Source organism: Thalia democratica, chromosome 4, assembly GCF_965202585.1.
Source record: "Thalia democratica chromosome 4, ktThaDemo2.hap1.1, whole genome shotgun sequence".
In the NCBI taxonomy this organism is placed as follows: Eukaryota; Metazoa; Chordata; class Thaliacea; order Salpida; family Salpidae; genus Thalia; species Thalia democratica.
In genome coordinates this window covers 7383644-7402672 of record NC_139168.1, presented here as the reverse complement: position 1 = coordinate 7402672, position 19029 = coordinate 7383644, and the positions used below count along the sequence as shown (strand labels likewise).

Sequence of the window (19029 nt, the reverse complement as noted above, 5' to 3'; positions counted from 1 at the left end):
AACACCTTCTGATGAACAAAGGGCTTCGAACGGTCCTTTTTCAATGTTTATTAATTAGACTTAGTTAGTGCCATATGTCCCCAGCAATTTAGAGTGTAGTGTTTAAGATATAAATGTTATTCTTGAAACATTTTGTTTGTTTGTAGAACGTATACAAAAATTGTACAAAGTAAAACAAAAGCTCTAATTAGTTTTTTTAGCTATAAAAACACCAATTGCCAATTTATTTTATTCTTCACTAACTTGTTTTTTTTTAACTTTGTTTGTATAACTTTGTTTTGATAAACGACCGCTCGTCTGAAACCAAGGAGTAAAAGAAATATAGACCGTTAAAAATATGTTAATATGTTTATATATATACTTTATATTATATATAGCATATGTTTCTATTTTTAACTCACCAGTGTACTACTGAATTTTACTTTTTTTAAACGTTAGCTCTAATACTATATCTCTTTTTTAAATTTATATCAGATAATTGTCTGTTTTTATTTCTTGTTCGAAGTTATGAAAAACATTTACATTTTAGCGTCTAGGAAAAACAAGTTTGCAACTTATGGTCTACAACTAATTTTAGAAGTTGCCATAAATGCACATTTAAAAACAAAAAGACCTTCAAAAAAGTTATGATGCGACATACTTTAAAATACTAATATTTAAAATAATTTTTGTCTTACTTCATTAAACTCCGGAAAACGGTTTAAACAAAATTTATTTATAATTTAATTCCACTGTTTTGTAGCTTTGTTTTGTTTTGAGGTCCTATATAAAATTATTTATCAATTTTTAAGAAGTTAAAAATTTACGTTTAATATCTAAAGAACACGATTTATAAATGTAGGCTACACATTTTTACAAATCGAGCAAATTTAATTACCAAATTTTGTCTATAAGGGTTAAACTACTGAAAACAAAAATATAAAAGCAGGATAAAAACATAAACTTTCTAAAGTTTGTTTTCAAGTCGTACAAAACCACTTTTTTTATTTTATAAATAACACAAGGTTTTCCATCTCAGTAACGAAAACAAAAAGCTACTGAGTTAAAGTCAAAATAAGTGCAACAAAGTAAAAATAAAGTAGTCCATAAAACAAACACAAAAAGTTAAGTTTCTTTTGTTGATATTACGGTCACACAGAAAAAATACCATTTAATTTTCTTCTTCTTCATTTAAGTTTTTCAGTTTAACTCTTGATACTGGATTTCGGTCAATCATCCTATTTATTAGTTTCCACAATAACTTAACTCTATTTTGGTTATTAGTGTAAGAACGCATCTTCTTTGATTCGTAAAGCAAGGTTTTGCCCTTTATGGGTCCCAACTCTTGCTCATTCAAAACATCAACAATTTCACCGTCTTCAGAGAGTTTTCTGTTTATCGTTTCAACTTCATCGCCAGTAAAATTCTCTATCATAAAATGGATCATCCGGAGCAGTTCCTGAACCGTCGATGCATCGAAGAGAACTTCTCCTATGAAGAGTTCGTATAAAGTGCAGCCGATCGACCAAACGTCACATGGATACCCAATTTTATGGCCCATTATGACGTCAGGAGCGCGGTACTGAAGTGTTGTTATGACGTCATAGTTGAAATCTCTTTCCCAACGCACAGAACGAAGGTCGCAGAGTTTGATATCGGGCATAAAGTAAGAAAACATTTTAGTCTGGTCGTAGTAGAAACTGTTTAGTAAAAGTTTTTTTAATGTTACACTTTAGATATTATTTTAAAATTTATTATTATATATATAAATTTTTAGTATAATAAATTGTTAAAAAAACAAAAAAAAGTCATTTAACTCGGCTATAAGTTGTTTTAAACAAACATCATAAAGATCAGTAAAAAATGCACCTAATTAGTAAAAATTATAATTAAGTAAAGTCTTTATGTCCTATTAACCTGTTTAATAAAATATTTTCTTGGTTAATATCGCAATGCAACATTCCGTTTTTATGAAGAAAGTTCACCGCTTCAATCAGCTGTTTCGCCATTATTCTAACCTCTTGCGCTTTAAACGGATGTTTATTAATCTCCATTGCCTTGCTCAGATTGGGGCCGTAAACCGGGTACACCAGGCAAGCCAAAGTGTGATTAGTAAAACCATTGAGAACCTCGACCAAGTGGTTACACTTCCCATCAGCGTCGTGCAGACTGTCGAAAGCTTCCCGCTCATTATTTCCATACTTGTGTTCGACGGCTTTAATAGCAACGTTCCGGTATGTTGAAACGTCAAGGCATTCATAGACGACACCGTAGGCTCCCCTGCCGATTTCCTTGAAAACTTCGTATGTGAAACCATTTCCATGCAAATTTCCAACGACAGTAAGTATGTCTTTCAATTTTTTCAATGAGTTCACTGGACTTGAATTGGACATTATAATTGTATTTTAAATAGTAGTATTGCTGTGTACATGTTTTTTTTTGTTAGTTACTTATTTTTCAAAATAAAAGGATCTTATTAATTAAAAAAAAGATAGGTAATATTATAAAGACATCATTTTACTAATTAAAAAGTCTGAAGCAGCTTAAAAATATTTAAAGTTTAATTTAGCTGTTAAATTGTAATTGCTATTTTATAAAAGTTCTTTTTAACGTTTTGTTATTAAAATTTAGTTTGTTTTATAAACTCATCTAATGTTATTGGATTGATTTTAGATAAAAGCTACTTTAGTTTGTGTGAGTATATTGATATAATTTGTTCTTTAACAGTTTTTTTAATCTAATATATCCATTAGTTATTTGTTATGTGTTAAACATAGTTTGTAAAGTTAAGCTAAGCCTCAACGTCTTTATTAAGGTGTTTAATACTAATGAACTCATAAAAATAAGAGTGAAGCACTCTTTAAAAATAAATAAACTAATCAATAAGTTTGTATAGTAAGTTACACCAACTAAACTATTAATCTCAAATTTATGGTTATAATATTAAATTAAAGTTTGAATTGAAACATTTAAATTTACTTATAACGATTTTTTAAGCAGTTAATGAAAAATTACAAATATAACAAATATTCAAAGCTGAAATTAAAAACATAGCAGAGGTATTGGCTATGAACATAGTTCGAGTACTAACACCTGCTAATTGTTTCTAACTCATATCATGCAAGTTTGAAAGATACTCAAAGCTACAAAATAGTCTAAATTCAAAGCTTTGAAGTTTTTTAGCTCTATTATGCTTATTTTTCATCTTTTTTGTAAAGTGTTTGGTGTTTTTTTAAGCAGAATTTGGTGCTCGACATGATGGTAAAGTTTATTTTTGAGAAAAACAAGGTTTAAAAAAAAATTAAAATCAAAAATAAAACTTACTTGTTCATTTTCATTGAATTTTGTTGCTCAAAAATTTGCATAAATTTTCATATTTACAGTTCTGTCTAGTTTTCAGATAAAAAAGTACTTTAGCTTGTTTGTATCACTTTTTTATAGAGTTAATTAATGTAATTTGTTCTTTAACAGTTTATTAAAGATTTTTTACTTCGCTTAACAGTATTGTTAGTGTTTTGATACGTATTAATATAGTTTGTAAAGTTAAGCTAAACATTGGTGTTTGTATAAGTGTTTATTCTCATACTTATTGCAACTAAATGTTCTCTTTAATTCTAGAGTTAAGCATTAATTTATAAATAAGCATTACACTAATCAATAAGTTTTTATAATAAGTTTCATCAACTACATTTCAGTAACTTTCAATGTAAGTGGTAGCTGTTAGTTTAAGTGTTAGATTATTGGTCATTTTTATCACTATGTTTTAAATGAAAAACATAAAATAGTTTTAGTATAAAAAAAGTTAAATCTTTACTTTAGTGAAACTTGATAATACTGAAATATTTATGATAAAGTGAAACACCTTTTGTTAAAAACTATATTTAGCAATAAGTGCACATGTATTTACTTTTGAATGATACCTGTTCAAGTATCATGATAAGTTTTAGCTCAGTTTATATGTAAGTTACATGATAGGTAAAATTTGCTGGTTTTTCCATCAGGAACAGTATGTAGTTTAAAAACACAATACTGTGAATACTTGTGTTACAATTTTAAGATTCTATTGGAGCTAAATTAGTTCAACTGTTCTGCAGCTCACAAGTATTTATTCAAACAACTTGAATGTAATAATATTTTGAAAAGGTCAATTAAGTAAACAACAGTATTTACAAGTACCAAAAGTTTACATTATCAATTTATTTGACTATACATAGAAATACAGTCAAATCATATAGATAAGTTTGTCAGTGTACACATCAAATAAAGACTCAACAGTTGTCTATAAACTTGATGAAATTTTTTTTATTGTAACTTACATTATACTAACATTATATTTACATTTTAATTAAGAAATAATGCTAAACTTAAGTCATGTAAAAATAAACTGTTGTACAAATAAAAACGACAAAATTAAAAGTACAGAGTTTTTGAGATTAAGCTAAGCTTTAATGTGTGCATAAATTTTTAACCACATACTTATCACAACTGAGAGTATCTACTAGATTGAAGTAAACGTTGATAAATAAGTACAAAAACCAACAAGTTTCTATAAAAAGTAGTTTAGAAAAAAATTTACTAATCAATCAAAAGTTTACTGTAACTGTATTAAAATCGCACCTCTATTTTAATCATTTATATTACATGTAAGTAATGTTTTGTTTAAGCAGTTAATGAATACATACAAGTGTAAATCTTTAAGTAAAACAAAAGTTTAAAAATGAATTTTAAAAACATAGAAGAGATATTTGTTACGAACATAGTTTGAATACTAGTATCTGCTAATTGTTTCTAAATCTTTTCATACAAGAGATACAAGTTTGACAAAACTTTAAATTTAAATTTAAAGCTTTGAAGTTTTTAAGTTCTATTTTGCTTATTTTTCATCCTTTTTATAAAGTGTTTGGTGTTTTTTGAAGCAGAATTCGGTGCTCGACATGATGGTAAAATTTATTTTTGAAAAAACCAAGGTTTAAAAAAAGTATAGCTATAAGTTTAAAATTAGCTTAAAATTATCAAAGCGAGAGAAGAGAGAACTCGTGAATGTCACCAAGTGAATTTTTTGCACAAGTTTTATTTGTTACGTAATTATACAAAAATTCTGTTTGCAGAAATTTTTTAAGAAATTGCAATTCATATTAGGAAAGTTTTCATAGGAGTGGTAGGTCATCAAATTTTTACTTAAACTTTCTTTACATAAGTATTTTTAGAGTTTTCCTTTTATAAGTTTTTATAAGTAATAAAAGGTGCTTAATTACAAGCACATACAATTCAAAACCAATCACTTAGTATGAATCACTTAGTATGAAAAAAATCAAAGTTGTCTTAAAAAGTTGAAACTTGAACTGTTTATGGTTGAAAAAAAAGAACACAAAACAAATCTACATCATCTGCATGTTGCCAAAGTGATTTAAATCAACAGACTTCTACTTTATAGTGATGATCTTGTGTTTAATTATCTTTTTGTTTACAACTTCAAAGAAAAGTCTTTACCTGTATGTTAAAAAATTGTCTTAAGTTAACAGATTTCTACTTTATAGTGATGATCTTGTGTTTTACTTTCTTTTTGTTGACAACTTCACAGAAAAGTCTTTACCTGTATGTTGAAAAACTGTCTTAAATCAGCAGACTTCTACTTTGTTGTGATAACCTTGTGTTTTACTTTCTTTTTGTTGACAACTTCACAGAAAAGTCGTTACCTGTATGTTGAAAAATTGTCTTAAATCAACAGACTTCTACTTTATTGTGATAATCATGTTAAATTCTGTTTGCAGAAATTTTTATGAAATTGCATTCATTAGTAAAATGTTTTGTTACTGGTAGCAGCTCTTGTCATTTTTAACTTTACTTTCATAAATCATTTTAGAGTTTACCTTGTTGTATGTTTTTGTAAGTAATAAAAGGTACTAAAAGCAGACACATAAAATCAATTACTTGGTTTGAAAAAAAAATCAGCATTGTCTTTAACAGTTGAAACTTAAACTGTTTATGCAAGTAAAAAATGTAAATAAACATAATGTCTGTATGTTTTGAAAGTATCTTGAATCAACAGTCTTTTACTCTAACCATATGATTAATTATCTATTTTTTCATGATTTCAGAGGAAAGTCTTTTTCTTTATGTTGAAAAAGTATCTCAACCAACAGTCTTCTACTCTAACCATATGATTGATTATCTTTTTATTTCATGGTTTCAGAGAAAATTCTTTACCTTTATGGTGAAAAAGTGTCTCAAATCAGCAGTCTGCTACATGAGTTATCATGTGTTTCTATTTAATCATAGTTGCACTGAAAAGTTTTTATTAAGCACAAACAAATTGGGCATCTCTATTTCTACAGCAGTCATCTATATCAACCCTTCTTGTGGCAATTTGAATATCAGGTCTGTTCTTGGTTTACTGCTCTTACTGAGGTAAGTGCTTTATATACAAAATAGTTAATGTTGAGATAATAAATGATTATTTTTCAGGGCTGCCAAAACTTATTTTTTTAGTAGTGCTTTCTCAATTTTAAATACTTGAAAATTAATTGTTTCATTAAATATTGTCATTTATTTGTAAATATAGAATATCATTAGTGTAAATTAGTGCTCAAACTCAATTGATATCAAGTAAAGTACATTAACAGCTTTTGCTGCTTAGTTTCTAATTTTATTCAAGTTAAGCTGAAATTTGGTTAAAAGAGTACAGTTTTCGAATTGAAGAGTGGCAGCCCTGGTATTCATAAATGCTAGTCATAAAATTATGAATTAATTACAATGAAAATTTTAGATTATAAAATATCCTACAGAGTTTCTAAAGTGTGCAAAATTAACTAAAAGCTGTTACTATTAAACTTCATTAGCTTTTCTATATGTCAAAACTTATGTGTTATGAATCTCTGTAATAAGATTACAATGTAAAATGTTCAATTACAATTTTAGAGCTAAAAATCAAGCTGTTCTTTTGTTTGTTGTAACTCTGAATGCTACAAGCTTTAAAATTAAGCAGTTAATTTTAAATCTTTGCACACTTTTAGAGACACATTGTTATTAACGGTTAAAGTAAATGTTTTATTATTATGTTTTTATCCACTAAGCAATTAAAACTATAGTGTAAAATGTTTGTGTATAAGTGATATACTTTATTACATGTGAACATGTAGGAACACAAGCAACATTAAGGCAGCTTGATCAACTGACTTATGTTGAGTGTTTTTGTATGTTCATATTACTAATTTAGATAAGAGTCTGGTTTGTTTCAGTCACTTTTAGTGTTTATAGTTAACAGTAAAATTCAAAGTTTAAGTGTATTATTACTTTGATTACCATTTAGTGGTTATTATAGTTGATGGAGTTATGATAAGTTAAATGTAACTAGCTGACAAAAACCAGACCTTTATCTGACTATGTATGATCTTTATAAAAAGACTATGTTGTACTGATGTGTTAAACTTAATTTTTGGAGTATTAATAGTACTAAAAAACAGTCTTTGTTTGGAATTTTAATAGTGATATTATAAAATAAGTATTTGTTTAATCTTCAGCTTGATACTATGTGTAGCATTAAATCAGATATTATTTTGTTGGTTTCATTATACCAATGCTGTTTGATGATGTAGAACAAAAACTTAAGATATACTATTAGACAGTGTCACCATAGAAATTCTTATCAAAGAGTATTTGAACATTTAGTAATAGTTAGTCTTTGAAAAAATATACAAGCATGTCTATGTCTCTGAACTGTTCAAAACATAACAAGAAATGATTAACCACTGTTTTTCCTGTTAAATATTTTAGAATTATGTAGCATAGTGTAATAATTGATAATGCTAATATAACTAAATTAGATAAGAGTCTGGTTGTTTGTTACTTGTAGTGTTTATGAAGTGTATTTAAAAGCTAAAAAATCTTTGATAACCATTTAATGTTTTATAGAGTTATTATAAGCAACTGTGACTAGCTGACAAAAGCCAGACTCTTATCTGACTAGATCAAGTATGACTTGCAGTGGCTTTATAGAATGACATGTGAAAATGGCTTTTTTTTTTGAATATTTGTTGTAAATCAGCCTAATAACAACAGTAAGCATTTGTTTTATTAAAGTTTTCGATTGATATTGTGTTAACATAACATCAAATCAAAATGTTAGCAGTACTCAAATTTAAGTTATAAGTTTTGGATACTGTTATTAGACTGTGTCACAACAAACATTCCAAAAAGAAAAGACTATTTAACATGTCTCACACGAATTTTATGGTTATAGGTATTTATTATTACAATGATAACACCTTCGAAAAATTAATAATATTCCAAATTAAGATTAATCCTACTATTACCACCTAAAAAGACATTCATTTTTTAGTTAACAACTATATGGTAGTAAGTTAGGGTTATGTTTAAGGAGTACGCTATAAGGTAGTCACTTAATTTTTAAGCCAAGCCGCACAAATTTTTTTCAAAATGGGGATTTCCCCAAATCAAAAGTTTTTTTGGAAAATTTTTGGGTAGATTATTTAAAAAATCATTTTTAAGTCATTTCGCCGGCTCTGCCGGCGAAAAATTTTTCACTTTTTCTCCCAACCATTTTTTCTTAAAAACCTAATTACGCTTTGAGCCCAGTTAGTAAGCCTGACAGCCAAACCAGATAAAAGTGTGGTACTGAGCTCTAAGAAGTAGTTCGGTTTTGGGTTAAAGTGGTAGCGGACAGCTTTCGTTATTTGTTTTTAAGTCCCTCCCGCTGCGAGCTGCTCCTATCGGAGCAGCTCTTGCTCCCGGGACTTTTGCACAAATAACGAAAGCCGTCCTTTAGGCCGCGTCCTTATGCTGGTCGGCACCTAATTAGTTTTTTGTTTGATGTACGAGTAGTTACGCACAATTTTTTGGTAAGTTATTTTTCTTTTAAACTCAATATTAACACATATAAATTACAAGTAAAGTTTTATGTTTTATAGTATGTATCTTTGGTGTCGTACTACAAACGCTACAGATTTGTAGTAGACAGCCTGGTATTATTCTATAATAAACACTTCAACTTACTTTGTAATTTTATTTATCAGGATCATTTTATTGTCGTCATTTAGCTAATTACATTGTTACACAGTATTAAATACCTAGTATGTCTAGTAAATAAATTACATCTTAGTTTGTTTAATTATAAAGGTCAATTGAAAGTTAGTTATGGCAAGTTTGTAATACATCAAAGCTAATCATTTGTTTAGTTGTTATGGCATTTATAATTATCTACTAAAACTTATATGTTAAGTAACATTCTGTAGTAGGTACATTGAATTAATTTATATTACATTTAACATTTGGTATATGTCTATTTCAAGTTTGACCACTGTTTTGATTATATTTATTATTACTTTGTTGATCAGCAGGTCTGATAACATCTTTTGTTGGTTACTTGATAAACTATACAAAGTAAGTGAGTACATTAACTTCTCGTTTTAATTAGTATCGTTGTCACTCCACAACAACTTAAATTTTGGAAAATCTACGCTAAAGTTTTCCATTTACACAAGTAAGTATTTACGTCTTAACTTGTATAAAACAGTTTAGGCATTTTTTAAATTAGACTCTAATAAATCAGACTGTTTTTGTCCACGATTTTTCAAGTAATTATGTGATATTTTTCATTTTTACCTTTTTACTATTATTACGTCATCACTTTGTAGTCTTATACAGTTTAAACTTAGTTTAGCATAAATTTCACTTACACTTTAGTTGTATGTGTATGGTATGTTTTATAAATTATTTAATTGCTCTATATTTTTAAGTTGAATAAAGCAACTTATATAGTAATGAATAACACTAACTATATGTCCATGTATTGGATAATGTGCATCTTAATTAAACTAACAGATACAAATATATATGGCAATTAGCTCTTAAATATTTTACTGCTGTATATAAATGAATCTAATTTTTATATGATTTACATGATCGTTTCTAGTTTTATATCACAAACAACATATTTATTTAGCTATAAATTTAAAACATTAAACTGTTTCTTTTAAGTAATAGTTACAGTTCAAATAAAATTCCATTTAGAGCCTTTATGAGTTTAAAGGTCTCTATTAGATTTAACCATTATATATAACTTTATTTACCACCGTATGTGTTAAAATAAATAAACAATGGTAGGTACCAGCTCTGTACTTTTGATAAAATAAATCAAATACCGTTACACCGACTAAGTACCATTATAATTTTAAGTTTTTATTTTTAGTTATATTTTAATAACAATTATTTAGTGCCATCTAAGCCAAGGTTTCGGTCTACAGGGTTTTTTATGTGTATCATATACAATGCTTTCTAATGTCTTATATCTAAGCATAAATTTGCTGTTAATTAGTTTGAAAGACATTAATATCCTTACTTACCTATGTTTTGAAGTACATCTACTAAGTTTAAGTTTTTTAAAGTATCTTTTTTTTCTCGGTTAACCTTAACACTTTTCATTATTTTAAAAAATCAAATCATTTCGTCTGTGTAAAATGAAGGGTAAACTTGGTCTTTTAACTGTAGAAACGCCTGGGATTAATGTAGTTCAGCCTTACATTCTTTATTATACTTCTGCTTAATTAGACATTACAATCAATAATCTTAAATTTATCAGCATTATAAGCAACCACGTGAATTTATTTGACATAAAAGTCCAGGCAGGTAAATTAGAATTCCTGGCATTGATGATTTAAAAATTTAGATATTCTACCACATTTTATTCATACCCATATAATTTTCATTACTGGCTGGTTCAACAAAATATCAAAACGACAACGTAAATGCTTGTGATGTTTCTAAAACTTTGCTTTGTGATATAAATGCTGTTATAATGTTGATTTTAATTTTGAAATATATCTCCTTTGCTTTAGTTCTGATTTTCGATAATATATAAACTGTTAGGTTATATTTGCATCTGTTTTGCCATAATAGCTAATTAAAGCTGGATAAGTTTGTTTAATTTATAAAGTTTTAATACTTTAAATGTACAAAAAAAAGTTTTTGCACGCTGTTTTCTTATTATCAAAGCATTTAATCAGTTTTGTTCTTTTAAATTAGATTTAAGCAACAAAAATCAAAACTGCCTTTAATAAGTACACTTGCTCTGCTTATGCAGCTTTTGAATGGAAAACTTTCAAGTATTAAAATTCACGTAAACGTTATGTGTAAAAAAAAACAGTCTTATCTTTGTAAATATGTTTCAAATAAAAAAATAATAGCAATTTACAGAAAGGTAAACTAATAAGTACTAAATGAACTTATTTAAATCTAAAGTTTTTAAACTTTATATACCAGCATTGAAGTCAACAAGCAAGTGGTTGTGTGGTTCAGCGATCGCCGACCCGATGCGTGAGCAGAAGGTCGCGAGATCGAGTCCGGTGGTAATCAGTTTTGTTGATAAAATTTTATCAATATTTTAGGTTTAATTAGTCAGCATCTTAAATTATTCTTTAACTTTACTATGTACAAAAGTATTCCGTTTTCAAAACAATAATTCCGTAACAGAAGGTATTTACAAATATCAACGAATAGAATAAACTTAGTTCAAAAAACATAAATTGAATAGAATAGTTCTAATTTCATTAAAAACAAACACAAAGAACTAAAATATGGTTAGAAAAGTTGTTAAAAAAGTTATGCTTTGGTGTTAATTTTTCTGTGTTGACTTAAATGATTTGAAGAAACTTTCACCTTACCTCAAACCGATTTTCTAATTTCCACGCCAATGCAAAATGGGATCAAAAAAAAGCGACCTTGGAGTTTTAAGCTGATTTATTTTAAATGTGGCTACACACAAACAGATTGTGAACATGTTGAAACAGATCGGGTATCCATGCGATGTTTGGTCGATCGGCTGCACTTTATTCGAACTTTTCACAGGAAAATTACTTTTCAAGGTGGATACTGTTCAGGAACTGTTCAGGATGATCCACTTGATGATTGGTCCATTTACTGAACAAGAAGTTCAAAGGATTAACTTGAAATTGTCCGAAGGTGATAAAAAGGAGAAGGTTGGTCAAAAGTTGTCAAAGGATGAAAATGAAATAGATTTTTTGAAAGAGCCAGAGTTTGTATACATAAAAGGCGAAGTTAAGAAGATAGAGTCTTATTTTGATAAGAACGACGCTGGAGAAAAGGATTTGTTTGAATTGATTGTTCGCATGCTAAATCCGGATCCAGTAACAAGAGTGAAACTGGAAGAACTTATCTAAATAATTATTAGTTATTTTATCTGATCTAAATTTTTAAAGCTGTTAAAAAAGTAGAATGTTTGGATTTTTAACTACTTTAAAAATAACCTCAATAAAAATAGTAATTCATTTGCATATTTTTTTTTCAATATCTTAACACTACTATTTTTTTGCGCTTTGACTTCCTAAAATTTTTATCATTTACTTATATATAAAACCTTGATATAATAATAATAAGAACAATAAAGTGAGTTGTAATATTTTACGGTAAACTTCATTTTTTCAACTAATAAAACAGATGGTTTGTAGTAACTAATTAAGACTTTTGAAAAAGTCATAATTTTTGCTGATATTGTAATAAAGTTCAAGTTATTCAAAATTTAATTGAAGGGTCTGAACTGACAAACAGTAAAATATCCCAGTTATTTCCTTTTTATGATACTTGTCAAAAAGGATTGAAACATAAATTGTCTATTAAAAAAATCTTTTTATAAAAATATTGTTAACTTAACAGAATGTTAAAAATAAAGTTAAACTTATTTTATAAATAAATAATTTTTAACAGCTAATAGCATTATAATATTGTTAATCTATCTCAATAAACTATCTTTAATAAAAAAACAACTCTATAACAAACTAAAAAAATTAACTCAGTAGTTTGTTTATATTACGAGAATAAATGTCAAAACTTTAGTTATAAGAAATTGCATTATCATACCCAATACATACTATTAGTGAACCTGATAAACAAACGTCAACTCACATAAAGGTTATCAAAAGAGTTTAGTTCAAAACACGTAAACAGTCCGAATTCACAGCATTATTGAATTAGTATGATGTCATATTAGTCAGAAACATATTAAAAAATATACTTTTCAATAGTTATCATTTATTTTTTATTTGCTTTTAATATGAAAAGGTTCATTGTATTGATAGCTTTTAAAGCTTATCAGTTTATAAAACACCTTTTGCTAACATGTTTTATTATTCACTCAAAAATAAATAATAAGTTCTTTATGTTATATTATCATATAATAATAAATATTTTGAACTAAGTTTAGTAATGTTTTATAATCTGAATGAAGTAATACAAAATCTCGTATTACTTCAGATTCTGTGCCGTAATAATTTTTTCCGAAAACTTTATGACCGCTGTTAAATTGTTTATTTCTTGCGTATTTTTCATTAACATCAATTCTTAAATGTTTTCTCTAAATTTACGAAATGAAACAATATTAGACAATTTATTAATACTGTTCAACAAAAATATGAATTATATGCATAATGTAATAGCTAGCGTACAAAAGTTTTAAAGCTTAGCAGTGCACTAGTTTTATATTCACAATACCCAATAAAGTAGAAGACTTGCTCTAAAGAATTTTTGTTTAAGATATTCTATTTCAAAAAAAGCAAACATAAAAAACTACAAATTTATAACTTCATATTGGTAGAGTTAACGTTAAGGTCTGTATTCAAAATTACTTGTAATTAGTTACGTATTAGATACGTACTTAAGCGAAAACCAACTGTACTTGGTTAACTTTTAAATAAGATTTATATTATTGATTTGAGTTAAAATTACTTAAATCGGTAAATCATGTAAGATATAAAACACTTCTATTTAAAACACGCATTCTGCTTTAGCACCTGTCAAACCAAACTGTACACAATAGAGGAAATATAACTGCCCGGAAACATATAACCCTACTAAGTTTACTTAAATTATTAAAAATACTTAAAAATAAAGTAAATTGCTATATTAAATAAAGTAAATTTCGATTGTTTCATACTTGAAATTATTTTATAGCTACATAAAAGTTTTTCAAAAATCTAAGGTAGAGGTTGGCAACCCTTTATAAATAAGTTTAAAGTCTTTACAAATATACTTCAAAGTCTTCACAAATATACTTAATGTTATTTCATTTTAATTTTTTTGTAGTTTTTCTCAATGTTAATTTCAAGAAAGGCCTAATCATTTAAAGTCGATAGGGCTGATTTTTAGACATTTTGTAGACAAAGTGGTAAAGACTTATTTTGTCACTTTAAAATTGAAAATTAATTAATGATAAAATTAAAATTTTAACAACTGTTTGTCAATACAAACAATCAATATAATATTTAATTTTCGTTCGACTTGTTTATATGTACTTCGCACTACAACATATTTTTATAATTGATTTTTTTTTATTCAATCATGCATCACATTGTATTAGACAACATTTTAACAGTTGCTGTATTTGAAACCTCCTATCGAATAGGTGCAGGTCTCGAGGCAAGACTTCCAGCTTTCCTAGTGTCAGGTATGCTATGATGACAAAATTATTCGGTTTAACTGTCAATACTAGACCTGTTTAAATAAATATAATAAGTATATGTGTTTCGGCTTTAAAATAAAAAAATATTTGTATTTATTATTCATAGTACGAAAAAAACGTATTGTATTTTTTTACTACTATTTTTATATACACAGTAACCGTAAAGTTGATTAAAAAATTTAACTTATTATAATAACAACATTCACTAATTCTAAAACACAGAAAACTATAACAAAAGTTCAAAATAATTTTATAAAAATATAACTTTAAAGCTACTTATACTATTAACTTAAAACTATAACGAGGTAAAATCCATATTAGCTTGAACATTATCTAAAACTTTAGCTGAACAAGTAATAATAATCGCTGAAAGTTTACATTAGCGTTTATTGTTACCTGTATGAACCATATGCTTTCCATTGATAAATTTAACATGGTTACCAACATTAAACTGTTTCCTGACCTCGTTGCGCTTAAAATTCCAGAGACTCCTCGGACAAAAATAAATCTTATTTCAGCTTTCAACTAGTTAGCTTAGTTTACAATTACTATATATAAAACTTATTGTTTGATAAAGTCAATAAACTTAATCAAACTTAAACTTAACTTATGAAAGTTTGACGAAATATACTTCATTTTAATATTTTTTTGAGTTTACAAGCTAATGTTGGCTAACCTTAAACTCTAGGTGACTTGGCAGCATTGTGACGTCAATTTTAGTGATTTTTCAAGTCAAACCAGACAATTCTCTTTTACCAACTCTCACCAAGTCTCCTGGGCAAGTAGATCAACTTCGTCAACTGGCTGTGACACTGTATTTAAAACGGATAAATGGTTTTTAAAATAACATTTGTTTTCATTTTCTATTTACAGTTTTGTTTAACGAAATTGTGTACACTATAGAGTTTAAAAATAATTGGAAAACAAACAGATAGTTAAAGATGGTTTTGATAGATTAGCATTAAAACTTTATTTATATAGCATTCGACAGCGTTAGTTTTTGAGTTGATTCAAACTTGAAATTTTAAAATCCTTCTAAGACTATAAACCACAACTAATTTATGTTTTTATTAAAGTTAATTTAATAATTGAGGGTTAAGTACGGGTGTTGAGTAGCTGATTTTCGGTCTGTTAGCTGTTATCAGCAGTTAAATTAATAAATGTATTAGCAAAAGAATACTAGTCTTTATTATCATTCAATATATGTAGATAGAGCTATCAAAACTAACATCTTATATAGCTAGAAATCATTGAAATAATATTAACTCTTTTAGATTAAAAAGTTATTCTTAATTGTAAAGCAAAAGGGTATTCTTACATACTTTATACAACTTTAATACGTAATTATAGGTAGAATAATCTGTTTATTAAGTATATATTTTGAAGTTTATAAAAACTTAAGCTAAGTTGTAAAAATGACGCAAAATATGTATAAAAAAGTTTTAATATTTATTATTGATTGAAGTTTATAAAGTAGCTTTGAAAATAGACAGGTTATAAATCAAAAAAAAAAACGCTTACAAAAAATATAATTTATAGATATGTATATTTTAGATACTTATAACAATAGGAAATATATTTAGAAAATCTTAAGTCTATGATCAGTAAAAAGTAAGTCAACCGTTTTACTATTAAGAACATTTTTATATACAGTAGTAAAGATAGTACATTATAGAGTTAGTTACATAGTGTTGGGTGTATTTGTGTATGCTAAAACTTATAATACAAATAGTTTTTTATATAGAAAATACTTTTTGCTTTTCATGGTGACATTTGTAATTATTTCTTAAACAAGAACAGGTAACTTTTGTCCAGGGTACATTTTGCGTAATTAGTCACTATTTTACAGCATCTTTGAAAACAGTGTTTCATTATATTTGAAGTTATTGATAGATTTTACTGAGAATCAAGTAAAAAAAAAAGTAATAGTTATAATTATTTATAAATGTAATTAAACTTTACAAACTACTTTCTATGGAAGATTTATTGTAATTTCGATGAAGTGTTTGGGACTGTGAAAAAAAAAATTAAAATAAGGAAAGTATAAATTTTAGAATGTTAGTATTTTAAAGTATTAATCTTGTATTAGCAAATCAAATGTATAAACAACAAAACATTTTTGCAATGAATTAAATTGCCTACAAGCTTAAACAATAGATAGTATTTCTATTAGAAAATTTAGAAAATTTATTAATTTATTAATGAAATTGCTGAAGCAACAATTTTATTAAAATGATTATTTTAAAACCTTTTTGATCAACAAAATGTTACAAGATAGAAATGAAATAAAACAAATTTAGAATTTTTAAAAACTTGGACTTTATTACAATATCAGCAAAAATCATGACTTATATCGAAAGTCATAACTTGTTACAACTAAACACCTGGTTTATTAGTTGACAATTTGAAGTTTACCGTAAAATATTACAACTCACTAAATTGTACTTATTATTATCACTTCAATGTTTTATATCTAAGAATAAATTACAGTAAGAATATTTTAGTTTTAAGTGTCTCAAATCTTCCCTTGGTTGTGTGAAGTTCTTTGTGATTTTTTTGCCTTTATCGATCGTTTTAAATAAAAAAGTTATTTTTATTTAACAAAAAAATCTACAAATTTATTAGTAGCCGTTATATTGTCTAAAAAAATATAAGTATAAATTAAAAAATTATAAGACGTTTAATTGAAAATAAATCGTACTGTTATGATATTGAAAAAAAAAATATATACAAGTTAGTTTTTTTTAAGGTAGTTTTTAAACTAATAAAAATTCTAAACATTCTACTATTTTACCATATTTAATATCTAAAATAGATTAATTAATTAACAATTATTTAGATAATGTCTTCCAGTTTTATTCTTGTTACTGGATCCGTATTTAGCATGCAAAATCATTTCCAACAAATTTTTTTCTCCACTGTTGTTCTTATAAAAATAAGACTTCATCTTCTTAACTTCGCCTTTTATGTATACAAACTCTGGCTCTTTCAAAAAATCTACATTTTTCTCGTCCTTTGACAACTTTAGACCAACCCTCTTCTTTTTATCATCTTCGGTCAATTTTTAAGTTAATCCTTTGAACTTCTTGTTCAGTAAAAAGATCAATCATCAAGTGGATCATCCTGAACAGTTCCTGAACAGTCTTCACCTCGAAAAGTAATTTTCCTGTAAAAATTTCGAACGAAGTGCAACCGATCGACCAAACGTCGCATGGATACCCGATCTGTTGAAATAAAATTTATGTTAAGTGTGTAAATTATAGTTTAATTACAAGGCAAAATATACAAGTACTTTGTTTTTAAAATTATATTTCTTTTGAAGATAATGGCTTACTCTGTTAAAGATATTTAGTTATAATTATTTCCCTAAAAAAATAAAGTGGTTTACTTACTTAGTAATATACTCAAACAACCTTGTGACCCATTATGACGTTAGGGGCACGGTACTGAAGTGTTGTTATGACGTCATAGTCGAATTCTTCCTGAAAGTACATGGAGCCAAGGTCGCACGATTTGATGTCAGGCTTCATGTAAAAATCATTTTTCGACTTGTCGTAGTAATATCTGTTTAATAAAAACATAAATTAATCACATACCTTTTAATTGATAATATTTAATTATTAATAAATATCTGTATAGTGTATAAAAGAAAAACAAATATTTTTAGTAAGACGTATAATTGCAAAAAAAAAAGAAGTTGTTATCTGTGTTATACAAAGGTAATTTTAATAGTAAAAAAATTGCATAAAACAATTAACCTGTTTAGTAAAATATTTGCTGTCTTGATATCGGTATGCAACATTTTATTTTTATGGAGAAAATTTGTAGTTTCTATCAGCTGTTTAGCCATGATTTGTACATCTTGCAATTTAAACGGTTGATTATGCATTCTTATTGCTACTTCTGTATTAGGTCCGTAGAGTGGGTTAACGAGGAAAGCTAAACTATCTTCCTTAAACCATTCAAGTAATTCAATCAAGTAGTTACACTTTCCATCAGCGTCTTTCAGACTCTTTAAAGCATCCAACTCGTCTTTTGCATGTTTTGGGTTCATTGCCTTGATAGCAACGTATTGATTTGTTGTGATATTAAGGCACTTATATACAGTTCCGAAAGTTCCCTCTCCAAGTTTGCTGAGAACATTGTATTGGGATCCCAGATTGCTTCCAATTAAATTGTTTTTATTTACTTGACTTGATTTAGACATCTTTTTTTTATGTAAAGTTCTAATATTTTATTACTTTGTTACACTTACTTCATACAAGCTAATAAGTATTTTTGAAAAGTTTTAAGTGATAATATAGCCAATGTTTAGTAGTGAAAATTAATAACTGTTGGTAATAAAAAATTCTATAAATACTGCAACTCATTAGAATTTAATTTACTTGTTATTAAGATAACGAAGTGTTGTAGTATTGCTGTGTATAACAGTTATATGTAGTACTAAAAAGTATTTCAGTTGAGTTATATTACAGATTTTATGCTAAAAATATTTGTCTTTGACTAACGAAAGTAATTAGATTTAAACAGTAAGCTGTCTTAAAATATAATTAAACTCTTTT

At 26.8% G+C, this 19029-nt stretch overlaps 3 protein-coding genes across 3 annotated transcripts; 1 reads left to right on the top strand and 2 right to left on the bottom strand.

The window, feature by feature from the left end:
- Positions 1–1150: 1150 nt before the first annotated feature.
- On the bottom strand, positions 1151–2372 carry LOC145832970 (uncharacterized). Its single transcript, XM_082940173.1, has 2 exons — positions 1897–2372; positions 1151–1679 (listed from the first exon to the last, which is right to left on the bottom strand). The coding sequence occupies exons 1-2, from the start codon at positions 2370–2372 to the stop codon at positions 1151–1153; spliced, it is 1005 nt and encodes a 334-aa protein (XP_082796299.1).
- A 9399-nt stretch (positions 2373–11771) lies between these two features.
- Positions 11772–12173, top strand: LOC145832969 (dual specificity protein kinase CLK3-like). The gene has a single exon (XM_082940172.1). It carries the CDS (start codon positions 11772–11774, stop codon positions 12171–12173), a length of 402 nt encoding a protein of 133 aa, XP_082796298.1.
- A 2171-nt stretch (positions 12174–14344) lies between these two features.
- On the bottom strand, positions 14345–18674 carry LOC145832967 (dual specificity protein kinase CLK1-like). The gene is made up of 5 exons (XM_082940170.1): positions 18226–18674; positions 17881–18031; positions 17551–17691; positions 15228–15279; positions 14345–14499 (listed from the first exon to the last, which is right to left on the bottom strand). Exons 1-5 carry the CDS (start codon positions 18672–18674, stop codon positions 14345–14347), a joined length of 948 nt encoding a protein of 315 aa, XP_082796296.1.
- Positions 18675–19029: the final 355 nt, after the last annotated feature.